At 39.0% G+C, this 24827-nt stretch overlaps 1 protein-coding gene across 1 annotated transcript in view; it reads right to left on the bottom strand.

The window, feature by feature from the left end:
• Positions 1-24827, bottom strand: part of LOC126259239 (autophagy-related protein 2 homolog A) — a 471250-nt gene that overhangs the window by 374538 nt on the left and 71885 nt on the right. The window contains exons 5-6 of the mRNA XM_049955863.1: positions 21287-21506; positions 5412-5740 (exon numbers count right to left, since the gene is read on the bottom strand). Of these exons, the coding sequence (XP_049811820.1) occupies positions 5412-5740; positions 21287-21506 (549 nt within the window). The remainder of the gene's footprint in view (positions 1-5411; positions 5741-21286; positions 21507-24827) is intronic.

Raw genomic sequence — 24827 nt, 5'->3', positions numbered from 1 at the left:
GCTTCAGATTCACTGATGACATCTTTGCTATCTGGATCGAAGATGAGGACATCCTATCCACATTCCTTCAGAACCTCAACAACTTCTCCTCCATTTGCTTCATTCGGTCCTACTCGACCCAACAAGCCACCATCCTAGATGTTGACCTCCACCTAAAAGATGGCTACATCTGCACCTCCGTCCATATCAAACCTACTAACCAACGGCAATACCTCCACTTCAACAGCTGCCTCCTATTCCATAGCAAGAAGTCCCTTCTGTACAGCCTAGCCACCTGTGGTCGTCACATCTGCAGTGACCAGCAGTCCCTCTCAAAATATGCCGAGAGTCTCACTGAGGATTTCACAGACTGTAATTATCCTCCCACCCCTGTACAAAAACAAATCTCCTGTGCCTTACATTTCCAGTCTCCCAAAACCTCCCAAAGTCTCACAGTCTGGGCACAGAGGAGCAGTCCCATATTAACTCAGTACCACCCAGGACTGGAGCAACTGAATTACATTTTCCGCCAGGGTTTCAACTACTTCTCGTTGTGCCGTGAAATGGGAAATTTCCTGCCCACTCTCCTTCCCACCCCTCAAACAATGGTATTCCACTGCCCACCGAACCTACACAATATACTCGTCCATCCTTACACAACTCCTGCTCCCAACTCCTTACCTCATGGCTCATATCCCTGTAATAGACCTAGATATAAGACCTGTCCCATATATCATCACACCATCACCTACTCCAGTCTGATCACAAACATCACCTATCCTACAAAGGCAGGGCTACCTCTGAAACCAGCCACGTAATCTACAAGCTAAGCTGCAATCACTGTGCTGCATTTCATGTGGGCATGACAACCAACAAGCTGTCTGTCGACATGAATGGCCACAGACAAGCTGTGGCCAAGAAACAAGTGGACCACCCTGTTGCTGAACACACTGCTAAACATAATATCCTTCATTTCAATGACTGCTTCACAGCCTGTGCCATATGGATCCTTCCCACCAACACCAGCTTTTCTGAATTGCGCAAGTGGGAACTTTCCCTGCAATACATCCTACGATCCTGTAACTCTCCTGGCCTCAACCTTCGTTACTCACTCTCCATGCAGCTCTCCATGCAGCTCTCCATGCATGTTTGTGACTAAAAAGGGGATAAATCACATCATTACCTATACAAAACAAAATTCAGCATCTAATTTATATTGAATAAGTTTCCTTTAATTTATGTCTATGGTCACAATCTTTTTGTTTAACAGATTACCAGTTTCGGTCTTTAAATGACCATCATCAGATCTGTTTCATAAAAACAAAGTGTGTAATTTATATTGCTTATTTTTCTTATTTTTTCCTTCTTTTGAACCCAATAACCACATACTCCAGTGGCGTAATGTACCTGAGAGAAACCCACACATACAATGAATTATACCAGCAAAGCAACTGAAGTCACATATATCTCTAAAAGGAACACCTGTGAATATGGGATGTACCAATAATAAAATGATACAGCCTAATGACATAGTACCAAACAACCAGAGTAAGCAAATGCAACAAAAACCCAATGAACAAACATTCATTGGATGCCACTGCCTTTCTTGATTTCTATGGGGTACCAGAGCTGTAGTGTTCGCCACCGCTTATTGTTGGATCATTGGTGGTGCTGCATATACAACTTGGTAGTATGAACACAGTGATTTTCCTGATCCCATTATCTTTTTAAAGATGTGGTCACATATATTTGCTCCTGCAGTAGTGGTGCACTGGTAATGATCATGTAGAATCCTTTGTTTTATTAACTTTAACAGTTTGGCTTACATGACAGTGGTTTTTTCGGCATTATGGTTACTAATGTACTTCTTTGCACTATGTAGCCTTACATCTACAGCTGTTACTTCTACTGTATTTTATAGGTGTCCCAGTAGCAGTGACTACTATGTTTTTGCTTGTGGCAGCTGGGTGTTTCCCGAGTCGCGGATGTTGTGTGTGGCACAAATGGCCTCCTGGTTTCTTTCACTGAACTAAGTCATGACCCGTGGTGCTGGCCTATTATTTTTGGATGTATCTGGGTTGGTGATAGTACTGTTTATCTGTCACTAAGTATTGTGTTGTGGGTACTTCATATCAGGAGGTGTCACTTCACCTTCCGCACGTACTTTTGTGTTACTGCTTCAGTTAATTATGTGTACGCCACTTGTTGCTTTGCAGACATTAAAATGTTTTGTTATTCTGTGTTTTTAAGCAACTACATATAATTCCTATGACATGCCTTTCTTGGTGCAGATATGTATTTAGTTTTTAGAGTTTTCTACAGTTTTTATGTTTTTAGGGTTTTCTGTGATACTTGTCTAAAAATGTTCATTTTGGTGGTTAATATATGTACAGTGGCTGTGGTTATTTCCAAGTGGCCACTGAGGCCATTTGTAGGTTATGGTTATGGGGCCTGTTACATACAAGTTTCCCAGTGTTCAGTATCGTTCGGTTGTTTAGACCATTTGGTCTGGATATTTTACAACCACTTCCCACTTTTAAGGTGTGTGAGTGCGTAATTTGTTTCATTTATTAGTTTGTCCTTTTACTACTTTGTGTGTGCTTGTGTAGTCTTCAATAGTGACTTTATAACAGTTGATGTTATGCTATGCAATGAATGACTTCAACTGCCACTTTTGTTTCAAGTGTATGATTGAGTCTGGTTCATTAGTAACTGGGTTCAGTAATGATTTTCTCTGTACAAAGTTCCTTTTGGGCACACAATTTGGTCTGAATTATGCATTTCATCTAATATCACTTCCTGTAGATTGCGACTAGGTATGAGATGGAGGCCACCATATTTTTCTAGGTTAACAATGTCATGAAAGGATGTGCTCGGTGTTTATCATGTATGTGTAAGTTATTGCCTGTGTTCCCCTTCTTATGGACTCTACAATGTTCATTGTTTGCTCCTGTATGTTAATATGTTTATGTTTCTTGGTTTCACTCCATTGGATTTCCTATATGGATGTTTCCAAGTTCATGGTCCTGTACATATATTTTATACATATGTGGCTTTTGATTTTGTTGATTGACTTCTTCTAGGTTACTTTGTAGGCTGTTGTTGTATATAACTAGATGATATGAGATGTTCTTCAGCAATTGTTTGTCAATATGTGTGATGCATGTTACTTTAAATCCTGCAAGAACATACTGATGGCAGATGTTGCTACAGCTGACAACATTGTTTTATGTCCAGTACATTTCCTGGAATTAGTAGAAACATTGGTGACTTTATTTCGTTGTTACTTTGGAGATATTGCATTTAGGCCTTTTACTTACACAAGTTACACATTTGCTATACTAGTGTGGCGATGGACCTTAGGGATGTGGGTGGGCTGCTTATAGTAATACCAATGGAACAAGTGTTTATAGTTTTTCACGACTTCAACACTATTTGTGCACTAGATTTTAATATGTGACTTACATTGTTTATGTAGAGTTATTATTTCAGCAGGTTTGCATTATCCAGTGAATGTTTGTTCATTAGGTCTTTGTTGCATTTGTTTACTCCAGCCATCTGGTTTTATGTTACTGGATTGTTTTGTTTCATTATTGGTATATCCTATATTCGTAAGTGTTCCGATTAGGGAAATACGTGGCTTCAGTTGCTTTACTGATGTAATTCATTGTGCACGTGGGTTTCTCTAAGGTACATTATGACACTGGAGTATGTAATTACTGTATATAAAAAAGGAACAAAAAAATTAAATTAAATTTAAAAAATGGATTAAGCAATATAAATTAGGTGCTAAACTTTGTTTTGTATGGATAACAACAGCATTTTATTATTACATAATTTTGTGATGTGAGTTATCCTCGCTTTAGTTACAAGCTGTGATTTTTGTTGTCAGTTCTCTCTTACTTTACTATCACACAACGTATTTTTCCATATCCAGGGCTAGGAGGTGATGCTTCTCGGTGTTGAAACTAGTTGCTTGTTCTGAATAAATGACATTGGATTACAATATAGCTGTTGTTTTTAATCTTCATTATTCAAGTACTTCTCATCCAGCTGCTGTCCCACTGTCCCCAATAGATTACCAGAGACACTACTGAAGTTTAGGCCAGAGGGGTTACAGGAATGAATGATATGTTGTAAGGAGAGTTCCCACTTGGACAATACAGAAACTTTGGTGTTGGTGAGAAGAATTTTGATGGCACAGGCTGTAAAGTAGTCATTAAAGTGAAGCACATTATGTTGGAAGCGTGCTCAGCAAATGGGTGGTGCAGCTGTCTCTTGGCCACTGTTTGTCGGTGGCCATTCATGTGGACAGACAGCTTGTTAGTTGTCATGCCCAGGTAGGATGCAGCAGTAAGTTGGTAACCAAATGGCCGCTTCCACATGTGGCAATGCCTTTGGTGGGGCAGGAGATGCCAGTGACAGGACCAGAACAGGTAATAATTGAAAGAATGTATGGAACAGGTCTTGCATCTGGATCTAGAGAAGGAATATGAGCCACAAGACAAGGGGTTGGAGAAGTGGTGGAGCAGGAACAGAAAATGATATTGTGTAGACTGAGTAGGTGGCAGAATACACTGTGGGAGGGTTGGAGGGGACAGTGTGGAGGATATTCTCATTTCAGAGTACGAGGAGAGATAGTCAAAACTCTGGCAGAGAATGTGATTACTTTGCTCCAGTCTTGGATGGTACCGAGTCATGAGAGTGGTGCTGCTTTGTGGTCGGACAGTAGGTATGTGGGGGATGATAAGTGACTGGTGAGACAAGGAATGGAAGGTCTGTTCCTGGACAAGACTGGGAGGGTAATTTTGGTCTGTGAAGGCCTGAGTGAGATCCTTTGCAAATTTGGAGAGGCATTCCATGTGCAAATGACAACTAATACGCTCTCTGTCTGTATGAATGTCCACTGCCAAATTGTGCCCAAGAGACAGCAGGACAACCCAGTTACTGAACATGTTACACAACATGATGTGCTTCACTTTAATGACTGCCTCACAGCTTGTGCCATTGCACCACTTGGAAACTTCCCACCATCATCAGCTTTTCTGAACTGTGCAGTTGGAACCCAACAATCAGTATTTCCTTCTCATCCCATCCTGTAAGTCTCCCCGCACCCATGGTTCTGGATGACATTTTTTATCTATCCAATTACATCATATTGCAAAAAATTGATGAGTCTCTTGTTACAAAATAATTCTAAGCATTTCATGAATCACTAGGTACTATAGAAAATGACTTAAGAATATCACATTTCCTTGAGGTATTCAATGTTACCACTTGTGACTACAGGTGTCAGTACATAAGACTCTTAAAAGCTGTCTCAATAAATTTAAGGCCACAATTTATGGCACATATGAAATAATTATTATAAATGCAATACCATTCATAAACTGTTAAAAGCAAAAAACATAGCATTAACATATTGACATTACCTGGTGTCTTCAAGATCAGGTGTGGACAGACCATGCAACAGCTCCAGAAGTACATGGAATTGCCTTGGAGATATAAATAAAGACAATGAACCAAGAGTCAATTCCAGGTCAACTTTTGGTCCAGGTACTCCTTCTGCTTGCTTAAGTTTGACACGCAATTCCTGCCGCCCTGCCAGTTTAGCAAAAAGTACTGGATCAGGTTCCACAGACAGATTTCTGTGCTGAGTGTGGTCATCTGCAGCAACAGCTGGTGGAATTGTTTGCAGAGGTGACACAGGAGATGATGATGATGGTGTGACAGGGGCTGTTCCAAAATTGTAATCTGAATTCTGAAGAACACAAAAACTGGATAAAAGTATATTTAAAGAAACATAAATTATGTCTTGTGTGATTAAGTGAACAAATAGATTTAATTATTTTGAAATTCAAAAAGGTATTCAAAATAATTTCTGAAGTGCAAATTTTTCTCAGAAGTCTTACAAGTATTGTAGAAAATGTTTTTTTACCCTTTCGTACGCCATCTATAGTTAATACCATCAAACGTACATAAAAAACAAGCATCAAACTATTAACATCAGATATCAATTTTAAACATAAGTTTGTTGCTCTTTGCACAGTACAACTGTAAATAAAATATATAAAAAAAGATGAGTATGTAACTATGTGCCTACATTTAGTATTTTTAAATTTTTTAAAGACATCATAAAGCATTTCAGAGACTGTGGACAAGCTGCCTGTTTTTATGTGACAAATAAATTTGTTAATAATTAAATTCATGTTGTACTTTAGAAAAGTTAAAAATATTCCTTGAGCAATAATTAAATGTTCCAGCTGATGCACACTAAACTTCATTCTTTTTTGTTGTTAGTAATATCTACAGAAGCACTAAATAGATTTTAATATAAACAAGCAGGTGTACACATAGTAAAATGCAGTGACTGTAGTTGCTTCTACGTACAGCAGTATGGAAGAGAATTTAGCACCCAGTTCAATGAAAATGAGATCATTTCAGTTTGAGAGTCACAACAAGTCAGCAACAAACACAAGAATTTATGTAGCAGGGTGTATATGGAATATGAAGAAAAGGAATATTAGGGCTAAGTGCCTCACTGATAATGAGGCCTTCAGTGTTGGAGCAAAAACTAGGATTAAGGACGTAAAAGAAAAATATACACTACCAATCAAAAGTTTTCCATCACCTATCCCAACTAAGGATTTGCGGTTAAGACAGGGTTTCCATTTTGAATATTCTATCATATTCCTGTATTGATAATAAAACAAGTACAACCAGTAAAGTAAGTTATGTTATGTATTTGACTGGTTGTTCGCATACAGGGGTGCTGATAGTATCCACAACAACACTGACATACCTTTACCTAAGATGGTTCCATTCAAATAGGCCTCTTTCCTTCAGCTGTCTGGGTAGTAATCAGTTCATATTAGTTTACAGTACATCATGTGCATGTAGCAGTGTGTTTGTATAAATGATTAGGTTCATACCATGTTACTTCATAACGTGACAGAAGCATGATATTGGAATTGAAAAGTGTGGAGCAATTGTAGCCCTGCATCAGGAGTACTATTATAGTAGGACAATAGCAACAAAAGTTGGCAGAGCCCAATCTAGTGTGGTGTGTATGTTGCAGCAGTTCAAGCAAACTGCTGTCAATGCAACTGTTTTACGATCTGGAAGACCCCATGTCCGCATCATACAGGTAAGACCAGTTCATATGTTCATACACATCCAACTATGTCTACAACACGGATGTAGTACACACAGGTTTTAGTGATCACTATGCTCAAATTCAAACGATGAATGTTGCAGGAGTCTCACAACTTCATAGAATAACATACGATGTAATCAATTTCACTACTGAAAATGTGGAATATTTCTTTTCTCCTGAAGGGGGAAAATTGGAATGATATATACAACTATAATGATACCAATGACAAATATAATAAGTTTATGACCACATTTACCTTTTTTTCTTTTTTCCTTCAAATAACTTTTTCCAAGGAAAAGTTACACTCACATCTGTACAAAAACAGTCAAGTGGATCACAAAAGGGATAAAGATCTGAATTTCTTACTTACCTCAAAAGATACCAACATATACTAAAAAAAAAGGGGGCCGCACAAACTAATGTGTAATTCCAGGAATAAAACTAAAGTAATATGGCAAGTTAAAAAAAGAGAAATGGTTGCAAGGTCAGTAAATCATAATAATATATGGATGATTAAGAAAAACTACAAACTAACTGGCCCTAGACAAGTGGCTAGTGCTTTCAACCATTATTTCTCAAACGTAGCACAGCAGTTGATGAATATGTATAATGAAAATCAGCCAGACAACTTCAGAGAAGAAACGAAAACATACATACATTCACACAAGCAAGTAAGTAAGTACAGGGTGCAGCACTTAAATACAGATAAATTTCAATTTTAACTTCCCCCATATCGTATTTACACCAGAGGTTGCAACTGGCATTCTTGAAAGCCACAGGCATCTGGTAAACAGTCGGAACCTCAAAATTGCCAAAATGTTAGGGACAAGTGTGGAGTACAAATGAACAGCCGCGATTATAGAAAGTCTTATAGAAAGTCTTAGCACTAGGCGTTAGCCCCCTGAAATAGTTTAATTCTTCAGATAGCTGAGTTCAACTGTTTACAATATTGTGGTAAAGTATGATACTTCAGAGAAGTCTGGGGAAAGTTTCGCTAAACCATTGAGGAAACCTCATTCAAGCAATCACTTGTCACGAACTGCAGCAGTCGTCGAAAAGGCTCAAGTGCTGATTTCAGTGGAGCCGGGGCAATTGCGGAGGATACTGACAACAGTATTGAATGTCAGGAAGCAAACAATGTGTTGGATGGCAAACGAGGACCTCATACGAGCCATTTAGTCCCAAACTGCCTCTTGGATAATGTTGACATGTCCTCATAGAAGGAGTTTGGCCCCCTAATAGACCAGATTTGCAGGCCCTCAACTACAATGCAACAAGAATCTTATTTTCAATATTCCATGAATTACTGACCGAATTAAAAAGAAAATAGTGTCATAATTAAGAGATATAATATTATGTTAAACGTTTAACACAATAAGACAAGTACTATAGTTAGAAACCGTGTGTGCATATGGGGGCAGTGTAACTGACACCACACAAACACACTGACTTTATTCATCCAGTATTTGATTACGAGAGCACTTAGTGAAGTCCAACACACTTTAAGCATAATTTCAAACCTTTTCTAAACTTTTTATCACTTACATGCTTAATAAAATATTTAAAACATTAATTAATCTGTAAAGTAGTTATAAATTTGACGTTGTTTTACAGACAGGAATTCAATTCTTTAAAAAAATTTATGGTTTACTTGTATTTTAGATTGCATTTTCATCATGCTTCGTGGAGAAGGGTAAAAACTTTCAGAAATGTTGGTGGATGCAACATTGTGATACATGGTGGAAGGGCCACTTGTTGCTGTTGCAGAAGCAGGTGAAACATCTGGTCCTTGTTATGTTCCTGCAGCTTAAGCACTTTATCATGCTAACTGCAGATGTTATTGGCACAATCTCATGAATGTGCAATCCCCATTTGCACTAACAGATATCACTATTTAGGTGTTACTTTTCTGCTGGACTATGAAGATCTTCAATCAATGATGTTGCTGAAAGTAGCGTATTTGCCAATGTATAACCTGCATTAGCATAAAAGATGCACCCCACTTTTTAAGATCTTTTTTAGGGAAAACAATCTCACTTAATACATCTACTGTCAAACAATAACAACACACACGTACATGTATACACATCAAAAAATTTTGTATCACCTCGGTTCCGAGAGTTCTGGAACCTGTACAGAAAATTGGAAAAGAGATCAACATAAACATCATTTCCGCCCTTTATATTGCTCATGAAAACCATACATCGCATGTCGCACCACCACACAGCGAGACCTCCAGAGGTGGTGGTTCAGATTGCTGTACACACCAGTACCTCTTAAATACCCAGTAGCACGTCCTCTTGCACTGATGCATGCCTGTATTTATCAAGGCATGCTACCCACAAGTTCATCAAGGCACTGTTGTTCCAGATTGTCCCACTCCTCAACGGTGATTCGGCGTAGATCCCTAGGAGGGGTTGGTGGGTCATGTTGTCCATAAACAGCCCTTTTCAATCTATCCCAGGCATGTTCAATAGGATTCATGTCTGGAGAACATGCTGGCCACTCTAATCAAACAATGTCGCTATCCTGAAGAAAGTCATTCACAAGATGTGCATGATGGGGGCACGAATCGTCGTCCATGAAGACAAATGCCCGGCCAATATGCTGCCGGTATGGTTGCACTATCGGTCGGAGGATGGCATTCACGTATTGTACAGCTGTTACGGTGCCTTCCATGACCACTAGTGGCGTAAGTCGACCCCACATAATGACCCTCCCCCCCAAACAGCAGGAAACCCTCACCTTGTTGCACTCGCTGGGCAGTGCATCTAAGGCGTTCAGCCTGACCTCCAAACACATCTCCGACGATTGTCTGGTTGAAGGCATATGCTACACTCACTGATGAAGAGAATGTGATGCCAATCCTGTCCATTTGGCATGCTGCTGGGCAAATCTGTACCACACTGCATGGTGTCGTGGTTGCACAGATGGACCTCATCATGGACATGGGGAGTGAAGTTGTGCATCAGGCAGCATATTGCGCACAATTTGAGTCATTACACAACGTCCTGTGGCTGCACAAAAAGCATTACTCAACATGGTGGCATTGCTGTCAGGGTTCCTCCAAGCCACAATCCGTAGGTAGCAGTCATCCAGTGCAGTAGTAGCCCTTGGGCAGCCTGAGCAAGGCATGTCATCAAAAGTTCCTGTCTCTCTGTATCTCCTCCATATCCAAACAACTTCGCTTTGGTTCACTCCAAGACACCTGGACACTTCCCTTGTTGAGAGCCCTTTCTGGCACAAAGTAACAATGCAGATACAATTGAACCTCAGTATTGACTGTCTAGGCATGGTTGAACTACAGACAACACGAACCGTGTACCTTCTTCCTGGTGAAATGACTGGAACTGATTGGCTGTCGGACCCCTCTCCGTCTAATAGGCACTTCTCATGCATGGTTGTTTACATCTTTGGGCAGGTTTAGTGACATCTCCGAACAGTCAAAGGGACTGTGTCGGTGATACCATATCCATAGTCAACGTCTATCTTCGGGAGTTATCGGAACCATGGTGATGCAAAACATTTTTTGATGTGTGTACATCATATATCTAGGCCATATAAATAAGTAAAAGTGATCAATTTCAAATCTGCAAAATTCATCCACAGAGGTAAAGGAAGAATACTTGAAGCTGCCATGACAAAATATGAATCCTCATACAACAAATTATCCTCTGGATACAGAAGATCAAGTGCACTACTAATTCCACACTTCTTAAACAATTGTATCACTGTTTCGGTTTAGCTTTGATCCACTCACAAACTTGAGAAATGCTAGATGTGTTGCTCCTTCATGACAGTGTAGTTTCAAAATCTGTAGACTGCACCCATCCATTCTGTTCCCTTTCATAAGCCCCTTAAATGGTTTGTTGATACATACATTTAATGGTTGAAGCTCTTCTAGAATTACAGATAACTGAGTCTTCAATACATTCAGTCTCCAGGTGGCCTAGACCACATCTTATCTATCCAAAACCTCATTCCCTCTCCATCCAGCCAGCCTTCATTGCGTACATGAATGAATACTCCTTTTGCCAATTATTCCTTAGGAAGCACCTTTCTTCTAAAAATCAAAAGTGGTGGCAATTTTGTCCCATCAGAACAGCAAGCTAAAACGACTCTGTACTGCCTGAAGTTTTAGCAAAAATGCTTTTGGTGCTCGTGGAATCCACGGTGTTGTTAGAAGGCACATCAAAGATTAGTGGAGTCTCTTCCATGTTTTCAATTTGTGAAAGTTCAAAGTTTTCTCTTTTTCTTGTGTTAATGACAAATTGATGAAATTCAACAATTTGTTCTTTGTACTCAGCTGTCATCTTCTGTGATATCTCTGTCTTCATCTACATACAAAGCCAATACCTCTTCATAAATTCTGAACTTCATAATGTTGATCGAGTAAAAGTCAGCAATCCCTTTGTTAGTGGATATCGTTTTCTCTTGATGAATGATCATTTTTGTAGAAACTGAAATTCCCACTTGTGTGTTCTCTAAAATAGAAGTATTGATTTCTCCTTCAATTTTTGTCTATTTAAGAGTTCCAATTCCACTCCTCAGATTATGTTTATTGCGAGGTGCTTTCTTTAAATCATTTTCCTGATTCTGCCAAGTTCTTATCATTTTTTCAGTTGGAGGTAGCTCAAAACGCCTTTCTGCAGCCCCATTTCCATGCTTTTTACCGTATGGAATCACATGCAACTTAAATGCTGTAGCACAGCAATTGGTTTTTCAGTCATAGGTTGCAAATAAAACTACAACTTAGGTACGACACAAGTGGACTGCCACACTAAATAACTGAAGCTTGAACATATAATATAAAAGCCATTAATGAAGGCGCATGTCCATCGACTGAACTCGGTGTGTTGTGGTCTTCAGTCTGAAGACTGGTTTGAAGCATCTCTCCATGCTGCTCTATCCTGTGCAAGTCATTTCATCTCACAGTAACTGCTGCAGCCTACATCCTTCTGAATCTGCTTACTGTATTCATCTCTTGGTCTCCCTCTGTAATTTTACCCCGCTCACTTCCCTCCAATATTAAACTGGTGATCCCTTGATGTCTCAGAAAGTGTCCTATCAACCGATCCCTTCTTCTAGTCAGGTTATGCGACAAATTTCTTTTCTCCCCAATTTTGTTTAGTACCTCTTCATTAGTAATGTGATCTGCCGATCCAATCTTCAGCATTCTTCTGTAACACCAAATTTCAAAAGCTTCTATTTCTTCCTGTCTAAACTGTTTATCGTCCATGTTTCACTGCCATACATGGCTACATTCCAGACAATTATCTTGAGAAATTACTTTCTAAAACTTAAGTCTATATTTGATGTTAACAAATTTAAGAAATGCCTATCTTGCCATTGTCAGTCTACATTTTACATCCTCTCTATTTCAGCCATCATCAGTTATTATGTTGTCCAAATAGCAAAACTCATATACTACTTTAAGTGTCTCATTTCTAATCTATTTTCCTCAGCATCACCTGATGTAATTCAACTACATTCCATTACCCTTATTCTGATTTTGTTGATGTTCATCTTATATCCTCCTTTCAAGACACTGTCCATTCCATTCAACTGCTCTTCCATGTCCTTTACTGTCTCTGACAGAATTACATCGGCAGCAAGCCTTAAAGTTTTTATTTCTTCTCCTTGAACCTTAATTCCTACTCCAAATTTTTCTTTGCTTTCCTTTACTGCTTGCTCTATGTACAAACTAAATAACTTTGGGGACAGGCTACAGCCTTGTCTCACTCCCTTCTCAACCACTGCTTCCCTTTCATGCCCTTTGGTTCTTATAACTGCCATCTGGTATCTGTACAAGTTGTAAATAGCCTTTCCCTACCTGTATTTGACCCCTGTTCCCTTCATAATTTCCAAGAAAATATTCCAGTCAGCATTGTCAAAAGTTTTCTCTAACCTACAAATGGTGGAAATATAGGTTTGCCGTTCCTTAACCTTTTTCCTTTTATTAAACTGACTGTTTGGTAATTTTAATGCCTGTCAATAGCTGCATTCTTTGGGATTGGAATTATTACATTCTTTCTGACATCTGACGGTATTTTGCCTGTCTCTAACATCTTGCATATGAGATGGAAAGAGTTTTGTCATGGCTGGCTCTACCAAGGCTATCAGTAATTCTGACAGAATGTCATCTAATCCTGGGGCCTTGTTTCGACTTAGGCCTTTCAGTGCTCCATCAAATTCTTCTCGCAGTATGATATCTCCTCTTCATCTATGTCCTCTTTGATTTCTACAATGCTGTCTTCATGTTCATCTCTCTTGTACAGACCCCCTATAGCTCCTTCCATCTTTCAGTTTTCCCTTCTCTGCTCAGGATTGATGATGATGATGATGATGATGATGATGATTGTCAGTTTGTGGGGCACTCAACTGTGCAGTAATCAGCACACTTACAAAGTCCCAATTTTTACACATGATGAAATGATGAGGACAACACAAACACCCAGTGCCTGGGCAGAGAAAATACCCAATCCGGCTGGGTCTGTTCAGTATTGATTTTACATCTAAGCTCTTGATATTCAAATAACTGCTTCTCTTTTCTCCAAAGATCTCTTTAATTTTGGTGCATGCAGAATCTATCTTCCTCCTAGTGAAATATGATTCTACCTCTAGCCATTTTGCACTTATTGCGAATCTCAGCTTTAACACATATTATTCTCTTTTTTGATGCTTCATTTGCTCCTTTTTTTTCCGCCCCCCCCCCCCCCCCTTTCATGAATTAAATTCAGTATCTCCTGTGTTATCCAAGGACTTCTATCAGACCTTGGTTTTCTACCTATTCGATCCTCTGCTGCCTTCACTATTTCATCTCTTAAAACTACCGATTCGCCTTCTGCTGTATTCCTTTCACCAGTTCCAGTCAACCGTTGCCTAATGCTCCCTCTGAAACTCTCAACAACCTCTGATTCATTCAACTTTTCCAGGTCCCATCTCCTCAATTTCTTCAGTTTTAATCTACAGTTCCTAACCAATAAACTGTGGTCAGAGTGTACAGGCACTCCTGGAACTGTCTTACCATTTAAAATATCATTCTGAAATCTATTATCATTACACAATCAATCTGAAACCTTCTGGTGTCTCCAGATCTCTTCCACTTACACAACTTTCTTTCACGATTCTTAACCCAAGAGTTAGTGTTGATTAAATTTGCTCCGTGCAAAATTCTACCAGGCGGCTTCTTCTTTCATTCCTTTCCACCAGCCCATATTCAGCTACTATTTTTCCTTCTCGTCCATTTCCTACCGTCGAATTCCAGTCCCTCATCGCAATTAAATTTTCTGATATAATTAAATTTTCCCGGAGACATATGTGTCTCAGATTTATCCTTGGTAAAGTTAGAAGCTGAAGAAATGAATTAAAATTTGTGCCACTTCTGTGACTTGAACCCTGGTCTCCTTGCTTACTAGGTCAATGTGCTAGCCATTACACCACCACAGCAGTGTAACTAAAACAGTTGCACGGACTGCTCTAGTCCAATGCCCTTCCTACGACAAACTTCAGTTCACATCTTCAGCTGATTTTCCCCTTCTTAAATTGTCACAACTGCCAGGGCTCTCTGGTTTTGCAGCTGTGTTAGCTATACTGCCGTGGCAGTCTAATGGCTGGCACACTGACCTAGTAAGCAAGGAGACCAGGGTTCAAGTCACAGAAGTGGCACAAATTTTAATTCATTTCTTCAGCTTCTAACATTATCGTGATTAAATTTTCATCTCCCTTAACTATCCACATAATTTCTTTTATCTCATGATACATTTCTTCAAACTCTTCATTGTCTGCGGAGGTAGTTGGCACATAAACTCGTACTACTGTGGTGGGTGTTGGCTTTGTGTCTGTCTTAGGTATGATAATGCATTCACTATGCTGTTCATAGTAGCTTAACCGCGTTGCTATTTTCTTATTCATTATTAAACCCACTCCTGAATTACCTCTACTTGACTTTGTATTTATAACCCTGTATTCACCTGACTAGAAGTCCTGTTCATCCTGCCACCAGATTTCATTGATCCCTACTATATCTAACTTCAACCTATCCATTTCCCTTTTTAAATTTTCTAACCTACCTCTGTGGCTAAGGGATCTAACATTCCAAGCTCCAATCCATAGAATGTCAGTTTTGTTTCTCCTGACGATGACATCCTCCTGAGTAGCCCCTGCCCAGAGATCCCAAAGGGGGACTATTTTTATCTTCAGAATATTTTACCCAAGAGGACACTATCATCATTTAACCATACAGTAAAGCGTCATGGTCTCTGCAAAAATTATGGCTGTAGTTTCCCCTTGCTTTTAGCTGTTCGCAGTGTCAGGAAAGCAAGGTTGTTTTGGTTGATGTTACAAGGCCAGATCAGTCAATCATCTATGCTGTTGTCCCTGCAACTATTGAAAATGTTGCTTCTTCTCTTCAGGAATCATATGTTTGTCTAGCTCCTCAACAGATATCCCTCTGTCATGGTTGCACATATAGCACAGCTAGTGTCACTCAGGCATGCTTGCCACCCCACCAATGGCTAGGTCCATGGTTCGCGGGGGAGCAACTGAACTCAACACAACTGGAATGCTCAAAATTCACAAGGAAGCTAACAATGAATAGTTTCAATCCCAAACAAATTTTGAAGAAATGAAGCTTACAGATACCTTGACTTACTACCGGTGTGTATGACTCATCCAGTTTTTGGGCCTGTTTTCAAAGGAAAAAAAGTGTGGCTTATATGCTGCCAAATACAGTATGTGAAGAGCCATATCAATATGTGAGCAGCTTTTCCACATGATGTTGGCTCACCTCATGATTGCTTTCCTTGCCATATACTCCATCCTTTCAAATTCTGTTTAGGCCTTTGTTAAATTACTTCTTGGAGTGACAAGCTGCAGAAGTCTAATGTGTCCTTTCTATGTTTTATGTAAAATTTGTGTGTGTGTGTGTGTGTGTGTGTGTGTGTGTGTGTGTGTGTGTGTGTGAGAGAGCACGCGTGCGCACGCACACACACACACACACACACACACACACACACACACACACACACACACACACACACACATATGGGTGGGAATGCATGCACATGTTTCAGTCCATTATTCATTGTTCTACTTCATTTTTAAGACACCCTTTGCAAATAGCTAGGAGTTAACTTAAACATAATCGACATGATTCTGGTACGTCAATTTCAGCTACATAAAAGGCATCAATTAACTTTTTCTATTTTTTTTCTCTAATAAATATAACTTTTTTCTGTTGAGTAACTGCAGAAGGTAAAGTGTAGCCTACAATTTGCTACTCACAGTGTTATTACAATTACAAACCCTTCCTACAAGTAGGTAAAGAAGTCTGCATTCCTTGTGCGTGGAACAGTTATTTTATTGCCATTGTGTGTGGAATAACTTCACAGCACAGCAACACCTCCCAGAAAGCCATTCCTTCCCTAGTTCCCCACTTCCTCTACTACTCGTTAATGCACCAAGCTGAGGTAAGCAAACAGCCAGTACACAAGTAGCCCCATAAAAGTACATATGAAGCCCAAAAATAACAGGAGTAATCAACTAATAGGTCTAATGAGTGCTCTCAATACCCAGGGGCAGAGGCAAGCAGAAAATGAGCTGATGATAATTAGCATTTGCCAGCCTTACACGATCAAGGATGCCTGGTGCTTATTATTTGGCCAACAGTGTTATCACTGTCAGCAACAAGGCAGTCCCTCAAGTGCTGCAGTCTTTGCGAGTAGCATCATTTCTTGTTTGCTGTCACTCCTGATATTATTGTCAGACACTGAACTCTGGTACAGACACACAATGTGCAAACTGTAAATACTCCTCAATGAACAGTATTTGCACACTGAACACTTCTAAATTCAGCTGAAAGCCTACAACCATGATTTATAATTGATGTTGAAGGTCTCAGTGTACCACATGGCATCAATGCATTTAACACATTGTACAACTTTTTTTGGAAGTGGTATAATATGTGTTGAAGCACCACAAATTTTAAAAGTTTATTTAGGTACTAATAGTGTAGAAAGTTTGTCATATGTACTACCACTACATCAGTCTCTCACGTATTGTTAGTTGTGGGGCAATCAACGTATGCAACACCATCAGAGGGGGGGGAGGCATTTCTAGAATGTAAAGGGCAATATTCAAACATATTATTAAAAATGTGTGTGTGTGTGTGCGCGCGCGCGCGCGCGCGCGCGCGCGCGCGCGCGCATGTATGTATGTGAGAACATGTGTATGTTACTCATCTCCTCCTAAACCACTGAACCAATTTTTCAACCAAACTTGGTACGCACATGCCTTACTGTGAAGCAACAATTGCTGTGTCGATAAGAACTATCTACCTATCACATTTCACAAGATATGACTTCATAAACAATGAGATGTGTGAAAAAATGCCGCACCATGCAGTACAGTTAAATATATTACTTATGTGCTACTAATTATATTTGCAATAAATTTCACATACAGTATTCATATACGTCACCAAACGTGTCTACAAAATTACATCATGGTATCACACACAGTTCAGAAGATATGACATAATACACACTGAGACGCATGAAAAAATGCCGGATCATGAATGAAGTTTTAAAATATTTATTCTTTACTGTTAAGAAACTTCTATAGTCAAGTCAACTTAAGGAAAGTCGAGTCAATCTAAGGAAATTCCTGACGCCTGGCAGCACTTTTGGCAGCTCTCGACTGCGAACTGCAAATGGCTGTAGGCGAAAAAAATAGCTGCCTATAGAGTTATGAAGAGGCGTCGCCATGGACACGGTTACAAAATAGACCTTGTAGACAGGTGAAGCAGTTGTACCCATACATTTGTACATTATGCATTTTTTTTGTACGACTGTTTCATAGTTTCAAAGGTGTTTTCAGAAATATGTGGAAATGGAGTTTTTACAATTTACACAACAAACACTGTTCATTTTTCATTTTTGTTCCTAATTGAAAATTTGCAAAATGAATACCCAGGAAATGCAGGTTTTGTCAGCTAGTATATAATAAACATGATGAGTTTAACTGATGATACAAGGTCTGGCATCACTGAAGAAGAAGGAAGAAGTTTTTAAATAAGATGCTTTATAACACAGAAGGATGCTAAGAGATATAGAAGAGAAAGACAGAGGTGCAAATCATAGTGCAGATGTATGTACAGTGTGATAGCACATAATCTGAAGAAGACTGTCAACAAAGAAAATTACTTTGCAACATAAGTAGTTTGTGGTTCAGAATAAAACATTCAATAAGCAAATTAAAGTCCCATACCAGAGCAATAAGCTACAGAACACACAAAGCCAAACCATGGATGAAGGTATGAAAAATATGATGCTAAAGGGCTAATATGAACCTAATGGACAAAAGTCACCACAAAAATCTATTTAGAAACATTATCAGATAATATAAAGTCAACTTTGGGCCATTCCATATGAATACACTCTCTTTGTTTTTTTTTTTTGTTTTTTTTTTTTTAACCAAAGATAGACATAATTTCTCTATTCTTCCACAAGTGATTATCAGGAATATACGTCACTGCAATTTATATACATAAAAATATTCAAGGACTAGGAACAAAAAATAAAATAAATTAATAAAAAAACCACAAATTTTTAAAATGTCAGCCAACAGAACAAAATTAATTAATTAATTAATTACAAAAACAATCAATTATTGACAAAATTAATTGTATAGACAAAAAATCTACTCACTAAGTGGTGACAGAACACACACATAAAAGACGGTTGTAATTGGCAAGCTTTCAGAACCAGTGTCTCCTTCTTCAGGCAGCAGCATTGAATGGGAAGGAAGAGAGGTGAAGGAAAAGGACTGGAGAGGTCTAGGAAAAGGGGTAGGTTTCAGGAAAGCCACCCAGAACTGCGGCTCGGGGGAGACTTACTGCATGGGATGAGAAGGGAAGACTGATTGTTGGGGACTACATCAGACGAGATTTGAAAACCAGAGAGCATGAAGTTGGAAGACAGGGTAACATGCTGACAGAGATTACTGCTTAAGCGCATTGTACGTATCAGAGGTGGGAGGGGAGGGGGGGGGGGATGAAAAATAGATGGGAAAGACAATGAAAGATTATAAAACTAAAAAGGAGTGAAACAAAGAGTAGTTACAGTGAAGAAATGCTAGGACGGAAGAAATTAATGTAAATTAAGGCCAAGTGACTAGCGAGGAACAAAGGACATGTTGTAGTGCTAGTTCCCACCTACAGGGTTCTGAGCAACTGGTGTCTAGGGGTAGAATCCCACCTCTGTTACATAAAATGCACTTAGCTTTTCACTCTTATTAACTCATGCATGACATTTAAGCAGTAATCTCTGTCAGCGGGTTACCCTGTCTTCCACCTTTAAGGTTTCAGGTTTTCAAATCTCATCCAATGCAGTCCCAAACAATCACAATCAGTCTTTCCTTCTCATCCCGTACAGTAAGTCTCCCCCGAGCCGCAGTTCTGGGTGGCTTTCCTGAAACCTACCCCTTTTCCTAGACCTCTCCAGTCCTTTTCCTTCCTGTTCAATGCTTCTGCCTGAAGAAGGAGCCACTGGCTCCAAAAGCTTGGCAATTACAACCGTCTTTTAAGTGTGTGTTCTTCCACCATTTGGTGCATAGATTTTATCTAGTCAATTAAGTAATTAATTAATTCATTAATTAATATTACCAGAGTAGTGGTCTACCATGAGGTCATACATTAGGCTTAAAAAAATGTGTTTCAGACGAAGCATTACAAAAAGATTAGCAACTTAATGAACTTTTATGGTGTTTATTAAAAATATAACAGAAAAAAAATGCACTTACCAGTGGAAAAATTAAGCGACAGATCTTTTTCTTTAACACCAAAATACATGAAGAGAGCATTGCTATCAGTAGAAAGATTGCAGGGTAAATAACAGCAGAACAAAAGACACTGCTAACCCATGTTCCCAATCTGAAATACCTTTTTTACCCTCCAACTCTGACAAAAATACCCTTGAAATACCCACAAGTTTAGAATTATGAAGTGGCATCTAGCCATGTAATATGTAGCTTATTAAAGCCCCTAAGCTCTCAAAATACCCGAATTCCAGGGAATTGCCCAAAACCTGGCAACACTGCTACTAACCACTTTCTGGAGCTTGACAAGCCAGGGAGAAAGAGGGAAGGGAATCTTTCAAAGAAATGACCCTCTCTTCTGCCTGTGGAACAGTACACGTGGTTATTTGGGTGATCCAAGCCAGTCACCACTCTGCGTGAGCTGAATGATACACTAACAGTATTGCTGTTCATTTTGCGATCACGATACACTGAAAAAGATTTCTGTAGCAATTATATACATGTCTGAAGCCACACAGCTTTTAACAAATGCCTAAAAGTATTGAAAATTTTGCTAAAATATGTCAAGTTCACCTGTAATTTTTCTAAACACAAAAATGGAAGAAGTTTGATGCTCATCACAAACCGGTAGTGCTAAGGAAAGTTTTTCTTTTTCTACAAATACACTCTGGCATTAAATGAGAACAAATTATTAAATTATACTTTAATGTGGATAGGAGGAAAAGAAAGAAAAGGAACATCAAAACTACAGTGGAAGTATCAGGAGCAGGCAAATCCTGAAAAAATACTGTTATAACTTTAGTATTGTCTGAGGGACACAGAAGGCAATAGGTTCTTGAAATGCCTTGTGATGCAGTCAAGAAGATAAGAAAGGAAAAAACTGTGACTTTGTGCGGTTTTTCTGTCATATTATAATTTACATAAGCCTTTTAGTGATTAGATGAATTGGTCCAGTCATTTTGCATTCAGATGTCATCAAGTAATGTAGGGCACATACTATTTATCCACATTTGACAAATTCAGTTTCATTTTACTAAGAATGTGCTATAGACATTTTGAGCCTTTGAGAATGTCGTAAAGCTGGAACACATAAGGCAGTATACAATTAATACATACAGTGGTCAGGATTAACATCAGTTTTTTAATGCATCAAAAAAAAGGTCACAATATCTCACAAAGCATTTATGCATTTTGCTGCTGAATTTTGATAACTATAGGGTTTTCATTTCAGGCAACAGTTATTTATCTGTTTCATCTACATCTCACAGCTGAAATGGATTGAATGGAACAAAATTTGAGTGAAATGGCAAAATAAAATCCTGAAATGATACAAACCTTGGATTCTGGAGTGGAACCTGTTGACGATGACATTACAGATCGAGAAAATGTCCTAGCTTGGGAGGGAAATTCATCTGTATATAATGAAACACCTTCCAAATAAAACTTCTTTGTTGTAAAGGCGGCAACTTGATAAAGCTTGTTAGCTTGCTGCAGCTGGGTGTCACCCATTGGGGGTGTTGGTGGATCAGTACCTGCCTCATCACAGTAGTCCATGCTGAAACAAATGTTGACAGACTTAATACAAGATAGCTAGTTTGTTGAATATTTATCTCAAAAGTTCTCAATATCTATGCTACAGGCAGCCCTCCTGCATATGTAACCCAAAATATCTTATGGTTCATGGATTAAATTGAGCGAACTCAATTTTGACATATGACATAACTTGTACTAAAATTACATATGCATATATAGAAAAAAAATTATCCTGAAACAGCAAAGAGAAAGAGAAAAATACAGACACAGTAACAAGACTATAGAGTCTGGTAGATTATTATGAGTCACCAGCTATGCAATACAGTAAAAATACCACTGTGAAAACTTATGTCTATCACAACTGTGTCATCTTCTGGACATATTGAGGGAGCATTACAAGTTGACACTGCCCTCAGGAAATGAAACATACTTTCTTTAAAATATCAGATACTGGGATGGGTATCCCACAAATATCAAAATCTGGTGCACCCTCTAACAAGACTAAAATACCACACACCTGAGAACAATGTCCTATCAGGAATGTGTTAGTGAAAGGTGTGCCTGTTCTGTCTCTGTAACAAGTAGCTAATTGTTCTTCACTTCCAACCATACTTTAATGATATATCACACATGTAACACCATTGCACTTTATGGGTCACAGCATGTTACTGCTCTATTGCAATATAATAACACACTACACAAAGTTTTACTTACAAGAGACATCTGAAAAGGGGATGTGGAATGAATTTCAGTTCATTTAAAATATGGGCTCCATTCCACCTCCCTCCTTCCTCCCCCCCTTCCCCCCTATCAATCTGTCTGTCTGTCTATCCCATCAATCTCTCTCTCTCTCTCTCTCTCTCTCTCTATCTATCTATCTATCTATCTATCTATCTAATTAAATCAACACATTTCCTCATTAACTTAGGAAAAATTACTATTCAAAATATCTTCCTCTCTTCAGAATAAAAACAGTATCGGTCTTTATGAATTCTTCCCCAGTCCCTTGTTTAGTAATTCTCTTCACTGATCTTCATTTATTGTAGATGGCATGACTGTATTGCAATGCCATTATTAGAGTAAAAAAAGGAAATGCTGTCATTAATTTGAAGGTTGGTTTGAACACTATAGATCTTTACTAGGCACGGCCCTATTGCAAGTGGTACACTGTTGTCTTCCTCTGACAATTTAATGTAGGCTCCAAAACTGGTAGATTACAGGCATTAAAATGTAGTTTTCACTTAGATCACAAAATAAATTTATTACTGTTCATTCATGACATGCTTCAGGCCATTCCACCTTCTGATGCAAACCTTAAAAATTTAATGTAATTTGATTGATAAAAAAAAATCTACTAACCACGTGGCAGCAGAAGTACGCACGTACACAGGTATTAAAGTTTGCAAACTTTCAGAACCAGTGGGTCCTTCTTGTGGCAGAAGGGTTGAAGGGGACGGAAGAGTGGTGAAGGAAAAGAACTGGTGGACTTAAGAAAAAGGGACAGAGTTCAGAAATGTCACCCAGGAGTTTGCAAACTTTAAAACCTTTGTATGTGTGTTCTTGCGCCACCACCTGGTGAGTATCCCTGCTATCCCTTAGCCTCTTTCTTACCACCATCCAGTTGCCTCTCCCATCATGCACTGCAGCTCGAAGTCTGGCTTCAGCTGCCAGGGACTGTGTGTGTGTGTGTGTGTGTGTGTGTGTGTGTGTGTGTGTGTGTGTGTGTAAGACACAATGGACTTTCAGACACTGACTGCAAGCAGGCATTGACTGCAAGCAGGCATTGACTGAAATCAATGCAGAAAGTTGGAAATTTTGTGCCAGACTGGGATCTGAACATGGCTCTCCTGCTTACTGGGTAGATGCTCTGACCACTAAGCCATCCCTACACAGTGGTCATTGCAACCACACAGACTAGCCCAGCAAGCCTTCCAAGTCTCAATTTTTATCCACACACTACTAATGAAGTTCCACCAGCCCATTATCCTCATTACTTGCAGCATTAAGGTGAGATGGTCAATGATCTCTTCAGTGCAGATACACATCAGGCTCTAAGTATTACATGAGTCAGCAAAATGCTGTGAGTAATGAGGATAATGGGCAAGTGGCACTACAGTATTAGTGTGTGGGTAAGTTGAGAATTTCGGTCTGACGGAAGGTGTCCATGCAGTTGTGATGACCACTGTGTCCCCATAGCTTAGTGGTCAGAGCATGCACCTAGTAAGCAGGAGAGTCACGTTCGAATCCCAGTCTGGCACAAATTTTCAGCTTTCCCCACTGGTTTCAATCAATGTCCATTCACAGCCAATGTCTGTAATTCCTTTGTGTCAAAATTTTTGGTCTATGGAATTCAAAATCTGATTATTTTCTTTAAAAAGTTAATGTGGGTATGGGTTAGACCAAAGAACAGTTGATAAAGTTAGTATTTATATGGATGTGGTGTACAGAAGATAGTGTGTCTGCACTGTGACAAATTCTGCTTTGGGGAAAGGGGAGGCTATTTTGGTGGAAGTCATAAAGAGCATGCATATGGCAAGAATGGGAGTGCTTTGGGTAGATACTTGCAAGCACACCATTATTCACTGGGACATATTAATGACAATGTGGAAGTGGTGCATGATTTGCCTAAATTTTGCTGATTCACCTGTACAATTTCATGAAGAGGTGTTCGAGTGGTGACAGTGCACAAATGGTTTAATTCGTACCTAACTGGAAGAGTGCAGAAAGTTGAAATAAGTAGTTCTCATAATATGCAAAGACCAGCACATTCCTCAAACTGGGGAACTATCAAGAATGGGGTTCCACAAGGGTCAGTCTTGGGTCCTTTGTTGTTCTTAATATATATTAATGACTTGCCATTCTATATTCATGAAGAGACAAAGTTAGTTCTCTTTGCTGATGATACAAGTATAGTAATCACACCTGACAAACAAGAATTAACTGATGAAATTGTCAATACTGTCTTTCAGAAAATTACTAAGTGGTTCCTTGTAAACGGACTCTCACTGAATTTTGATAAGACACAGTACATACAGTTCCGTACAGTGAATGGTATGACGCCATTAATAAATATAGACCTTAATCAGAAGCATATAGCTAAGGTAGAATATTCCAAATTTTTAGGTGTGGCCATTGATGAAAGATTAAATTGGAAGAAACACATTGATGATCTGCTGAAACGTTTGAGTTCAGCTACTTATGCAATAAGGGTCATTGCAAATTTTGGTGATAAACATCTTAGTAAATTAGCTTACTACGCCTATTTTCACTCGTTGCTTTCATATGGCATCATATTTTGGGGCAATTCATCACTGAGGAATAAAGTATTTATTGCACAAAAGCA

This window comes from Schistocerca nitens, chromosome 5 (genome assembly GCF_023898315.1).
Source record: "Schistocerca nitens isolate TAMUIC-IGC-003100 chromosome 5, iqSchNite1.1, whole genome shotgun sequence".
NCBI classification, from domain to species: Eukaryota; Metazoa; Arthropoda; class Insecta; order Orthoptera; family Acrididae; genus Schistocerca; species Schistocerca nitens.
This window is presented reverse-complemented; position numbering and strand designations above follow the sequence as displayed.